The 6,306-nt window shown below is 41.5% G+C and overlaps 1 protein-coding gene across 1 annotated transcript; it reads right to left on the reverse strand.

Annotated features, from left to right (window-relative positions):
* Nucleotides 1-348: 348 nt before the first annotated feature.
* LOC135502590 (hemicentin-1-like) lies at nt 349-5,934 on the reverse strand. The gene is made up of 5 exons (XM_064795539.1): nt 5,831-5,934; nt 4,758-5,090; nt 2,112-2,405; nt 1,440-1,742; nt 349-533 (listed from the first exon to the last, which is right to left on the reverse strand). The coding sequence occupies exons 1-5, from the start codon at nt 5,850-5,852 to the stop codon at nt 349-351; spliced, it is 1,137 nt and encodes a 378-aa protein (XP_064651609.1). The 5' UTR covers nt 5,853-5,934.
* Between the last annotated feature and the right edge of the window lie 372 nt (nt 5,935-6,306).

Raw genomic sequence — 6,306 nt, forward strand, 5'->3', positions numbered from 1 at the left:
AATCATCGGCACACTGCCGTTGGTTCCCTTAAAATTGACCATATGCAGTAAAGTATAAACCCATCGGAGTAGCAGTCCAGTCACCAAGTCTAACAGTGGATATATGATGGGGATTCATCATCATCTATCCATGGTTGGGCCTATGGATGGAACGTTGATAATCAATCGCCGTCATAGATCTATGGATGAACACTTTTTCTGTGTAGTTGGTTTTCATTAGTGAAGTATCTGGCACATCTAGAATTCAAGACAGATTACATTGTATTTTGTATCACCCGATTCTTTTTCAACAAGTCGTGCCATATGAAACTTTGAACTCAACGACCCCCCCCCCCCCCCCCAGTAAATCTACAAGATCCCCCTCGAAATTAAAACTTGGATGGTGGCTTCTTCGAAGCTGTACCAACAGGCGCACCCTTGTTTCTTCCCACTGACAAGGCTTATTATAAACCGCGAGATGCGGAATGCGAAATCGCGAGATGCCAACCTCGGTTGGAGCACACCCGTCACAGAATGTATTGCAAATATTAAACCTGAAAAGACGAACATTCATGAGACCCAGGCTATAGCGGGGAGCTATCTCATCCATGGTAATCTCTCACAAACCAATTATGTTCTTGTCTTTTCTTTTCTGTTGATATTTAACTGAGATTCCATACTTGGCGTGAAGCTACTCTCTTAATTGATGGCCTGAGATGTGTTTAGTCTGTCACGTGCAGACTCATGCATTACATTTGTGAGTCTGCCTCACGATTGGCTCATAGTGGCTTCACACTGGCAACCAATCGGGAGCTAATTCGTAAGGGACAACGTATATTACAGAGTTAGTCGTCGATTTTTTATAATGAAATTTCTTATTGAAATAAGCAGCACGCGCATAACAAGGATCAAAGTCGTGTAATTTATGAAGTAAACAGAAAACTTATAGGACAAACTAACAGTTAGCATTTCTTTCGCGTCGTATAGAAAATTTAAAACATATGAGTATATTCCGAGGCGACGATTGTGCCACGACAGAATCATGTTGCGAATAACACAAATTAAATCGTTCAGAATTAAGCCCACGGCAATGGCCGCTTTAGCGCCACTGACGTTGGTTCCTAATGGTATTAGGCTAGAATGTACCCCGCCCCCGAGCCGGACGCTCGCGTCACCCCTATTTGTACAATAGTTTGACCAATCATTACCTTTCTTACATCGTAATGTATTGTGATAGTTTTGTATCTGTCATGTTTTAGTTCAGTTCAAATAAAGTTATCTAGCACAGAGCAGATTGGCCTCGAACTCCTTCTCTCTAACTATTCGATACATGAAGCCACACTATGAGATTCTTCTGGAACCCCATTCCTACCAAGGGATTCAGAATTGACTATTAAGGTGGCCATTGAAATAGACCCATCTCCGTTGGGAAACCACTAACAACAGATGATACAACTTACCTGGTTTGAAAAGCTTAAATTTGAAAACCTTCGCTTGAAATCCGCTCGTTTTCACAGAGCACGTATAGTTCCCATAATCGGAGGATTTGACGTGTTCGATGGCCAACTTGCTCGACGTCGGCCCGGAAATGATTTCATATTCGGACGATGAGTTCGAAAGGATGTTGTCATCTTTGGACCAGGTGTAACCAGTTGTTGCCGGAGTCGGGTTGGCGATGATGAACAGTTCAAACGATGCCTCCTTGCCCATCTCACCCACCACGTCATACGTCATGTTGGCCTCTTGGTCTATTCTAGGAGAAACTGTGGGTGAAAAGGAAGTGTTCAGTGGCCAAGGCATAATGCAGTGTGCACTGCATCAGGGACAGACTTTGTCAACTGATGAAAACTGTTAATTTCTTTTCAGTCCTTCGCCAGGACCTCTGTGAATTCCTTCTGCTCCTTCTCTGTAAACCCTTCACAGACATTATACTATGTTTCCACCTATTTAATTACAAAGCAATAATTTTAAGTGGTTTGTTATCAGACAGATGAGCTAATGAATAGTTGTAACGGTATTCAAAATGATCACAAATATATCGAAAGGAATTTTATAAGGATTTTCAGTTTGATTAGAAGATTCAGTTAAATATCTCAGCAGATATATTACAAAGAATGCAGAACCAAACTTACAATGCACAGTCAGGACTACCCATGCCTGTCCCATCCCACCAAGATTCCAAGCCTTACACGAGTACGTCCCACTCATATCGTATGGTATGCGCACGAACTCGAAAAGCTTCCCATTCTGCGTGCTGGTCTCGGAGTCTTGGATAACCTGTTCCACAGTGGAGCCGCTCTTCATCCAAAGCCACTGGTGCCGCTCGATGTGCTCCGGATAGCCTCCGCTGGTAGCACATTCAAACCGCACGGATTCATGTTCATTCACAGTTGTCTTACTGATTTTGACTTCAACATCAGGCGGAACTGAAAACAAAAGGTATTACTGATTAATCTAAGGAAAACCTAAGAGATTGGTGTAGCATGCTAAAACAAAGCTCTAGAGAGTTGGTTTTAAATAGAAATCCATCCCATTTTGGCCAAATAATTAGGTATTTGAAGTTTGCATGGTGGAAGACTGTTTGGCGAAGATTGCACTTCAAAGAAGTGTTTGAACTGACCAGTGGTAATTACTACATGTATAGTCTGATATTTTGAGGGAGATACATGTATTTGTAGTTGAAAATATGCCGGCTCATGATCGAGAGGTACGCAGGCAAAATTGTCCATGCATGGATCATTGATGGGCCCATGGGTGGATGCACTGATGGCCCATGCACCACCTATTGTTGGAAATTCCATCATAGGCCCACTGCCGTTGGTTCCCTTAAAAATGACCATATGCAGTAAAGTATAAACCCATCGGAGTAGCAGTCCAGTCACCAAGTCTGACAGTGGATATATGATGGGGATTCTCCATCATTTATCCATGGTTGGGCCTATGGATGGAACGATGATAATCAATCGCCATCATAGATCAATGGATGAACACTTTTTCTTGTGTAGTTGGTTTTCATTTGCGTATCTGGTGCATCTAGAATTCAAGACAGATTAGATTGTATTTTGTATCACCCGATTCTTTTTCAACAAGTCGTGCCATATGAAACTTTAAACTCAACGCCCCCCCCCCCCCCCTGTAAATCTACAAGATCCTCCTCGAAATTAAAACTTAGATGGTGGCTTCTTTGAAGCTGTACCAACCGGCGCACCCTTGTTTCTACCCACTGACAAGGCTTATTATAAACCGCGAGATGCGGAATGCGAAATCGCGAGATGCCAACCTCAGTGGGAGAACCACCCGCCACAGAATGTGTTGCAAATATTAAACCTGAAAAGACGAACATTCATGAGACCGAGGCTATAGCGGGGAGCTATCTTATCCATGGTAGTCTGTCAAAAACCAATTATTTTTCTTGTCGATTCTTTTCTGTTGATTATTAAATGAGGTTCCATACTTGGCGTGAAGCTACTCTCTTAATTGAGTGTCTGAGATGTGTTTAGTCTGTCACGTGCAGACTCATGCATTATACATTTGTGAGTCTGCCTCACGATTGGCTCATAGTGGCTACACACTGGCAACCAATCGGGAGCTAATTCGTAAGGGACAACGTATATTACAGAGTTAGTCGTCGATTTTTATCATGAAATTTGTTATTGAAATAAGCAGCACGTGCATAACAAGAATCAAATTCGTGTAATTTATGAATGAAACAGAAAACTTATAGGACAAACTAACAGTTAGCATTTCTTTCGCATCGTATAGAACATTTAAAACGTATGAATATATTCCTGTTGCGAATAACACAAAGAAAATCGTTTAGAATTAGGCCCACGGCATTGGCCGCTTAAGCGCCACTGACGTTGGTACCTAATAGTATTAGGCTAGGATGTGTTATGATTTTTACGGGTATCGAAAAACGGTGAACACATAGATTGAAAGAACATTGGAAATCCCCGCGAGTGTGGCTTTACAAACAGCTTTTGGCCAATGTTCATACGATAAAGTAAAAAAAACACCACTGAGTCATACCAAACAGCGTATGAAACAGCGTATGATTTTTATTAAGCTCTTGTACCAGCTCGTACTGCATGCCATGCTCCCTTGCGGTAGAATGCAAGTGAACGAAAATGATCCTGAATGTGGCCTCTTCAAAATAGTTTGCCAAGTGAAACCTTCTTAGGGCAGAAGAAGCGGGGCGCCTGATTCAGGAGGAGGAATTGGGATATGGAGTTTAGTTGCTATAGAGGCCCTGTCAGAGATTATCACTAAATCCCCTGAAAGTGTGTCGTCTGTTTGGACATACATGTAGGTGCATGTAGCCTCTGTCTAGTCTTCGGACACACTGCCATTGAATGTAGAATTTCATGGCACCAGAAAAATGGTGATTGTTATGGTCCGGTGAAGTAGAAGATCTTGGGGCAGGCAGGAAAGTAATGATTACTCATCTCGCGATTTCTCAACAGATGTGGTCCTCCTGGTTTGACGTTACAAATGGCTCGGCTTAATAACGAACAGTCCAAATTCCGAGATATTGACACTCTTCTCTTATAAGAGCGATTTTCAGTGCTGCATTGACTTTTTTAACATACCGAAAACATCAAACTGGTTAGTGGCCATAACTCCCACATCTTACCCAACATATAATCTCAATCTGGTTGCGGCCTTTCGTTACAACTTCCCTATTATGTACATTGTATTACATATCGTTCCGTCGTTTCACTATCTCCTTTAAGGATGAATTTGTGTTCAGCACTGATTTGTGTATTTTTCAAACTTACCTAAAACATCCAATTTCGGCGAGTTTGTAGCTACTTGTCCATCAGCCTCACACAACCAAAGCCCACGGTCCGAACGTTGAACATTACTTAACTGAAAATTATAGTTATTCTTATCACATTGAATCTTTGTTAATCTTGATTCGTACCCCTTTAAAACAGCAGAGCAACCGCTGGTAACCATGTCGAAAGAGACTTTCTTGATGAAGTGCAACTCGTGCCACCACCTTACAACTTTGGCGGTTCCACCCGCAATGTTACAACTCAGCGTTATCGTTTCTCCGAGGCGTGTACGTGAATTGCTGATGGTATTCGTTACTGTATAATCAGGAGAATCTGAAATTAGAAAATGAAGACACGATCTTTTGTCAATGTACACAGGATAACACATTACGAAGTAACATTGTATTCTAAAACAACTGGGTTGGGAATGAACCGCACATTACAGTGTAAATGCACTATGCGCCAATGAAGCCTCGTTTTGAATTCAGCGGTTTGGGCTAGACAAGCATTACCGCTTGGGTTGGTGCAAAATGTGGAAGCATTTAAAAAACATTTAAAACCACATTATTTGACATTTGATTTTGAGATGTTTGAGAATAGAAATTGACACCTCCAGTGAGGTTTCAATTCCCTACACAATGTCGACAAGGTGGAACACTTTTGTGGGACTTGATGATTATTCGAACGAGAAAATGATGATACGAAGGAAATTTTTTGAGTGGCTTCGCAACTCTTTAGTAATTTTGGTTGTAATTTTTTGTAATATGTCCTACACGCGTCTGACCAGCACTCAACTGATGTGGTCCTCCTGGTTTGACCTCACAGATAGCGCGGCATGATAAGGAACATTCCGAATTTTATCGAGCGATTTTGAATGCTGCATTGACTTTTTTAACATATCAAACTCATCAAATCTGGTATATGGCCATCACTCCAGCATCTCACCTAACACATCATCTCAATCTGATTGCGACCTTATTAATTACAACTTTCCGTTATCGTTCCGTCGTTTCACTATCTCCTTTAAGGATGAATTTGAATTCTGCATTGATATATGTATTTTCCATACTTACCTGAAACATATAATCTCAGCATGCTTGTGGCTACTTGTCCATCAGCCTCACACAACCAATACCCGCTGTCCGAAAGTTGAACATTATTTAATTGAAAATTATAGTTATCCTTATCACATTGAATGTTTCTTAATCTTGATTTGTACCCCTTTAAAACAGCAGAGCAACCGCTGGTAACCATCTTGACAATATAAGGTCTGAAGCGCCAATGGTGCCACCACCTTACATGTTTTACATCGCTGGCGGTTCCACCCGCAATGTTACAACTCAGCGTTATCGTTCCTCCGTGGCGTGCACGTGAATTGCTGATGGTATTCGTTACCGTATAATCAGGAGAACCTGAAATTAGAAAATGAAGACACGATCTTTTGTCAATGTACTCAGACCAACACATTACGAAGTAACATTGTATTCTAAAACAACTGGGTTGGGAATGAACCGCACATTACAGTGTAAATGCACTATGCGCCAATGAA

The sequence above is a fragment of the Lineus longissimus genome, chromosome 18 (assembly GCF_910592395.1).
Source record: "Lineus longissimus chromosome 18, tnLinLong1.2, whole genome shotgun sequence".
Taxonomy (NCBI): domain Eukaryota; kingdom Metazoa; phylum Nemertea; class Pilidiophora; order Heteronemertea; family Lineidae; genus Lineus; species Lineus longissimus.

What these genes read in the sequence shown, in the direction of transcription:
- LOC135502590 (XM_064795539.1), bottom strand. Translation starts at nt 5,852, where the DNA reads ATGCTGAGATTATATGTTTCAG. An exon ending in GGTAGTCCTGACTGTGCATT is followed by an intron (nt 1,743 to 2,111) that starts GTAAGTTTGGTT and finishes TTTCACCCACAG; the next exon opens with TTTCTCCTAGAATAGACCAA. An exon ending in ATTTAAGCTTTTCAAACCAG is followed by an intron (nt 534 to 1,439) that starts GTAAGTTGTATC and finishes TCGTCTTTTCAG; the next exon opens with GTTTAATATTTGCAATACAT.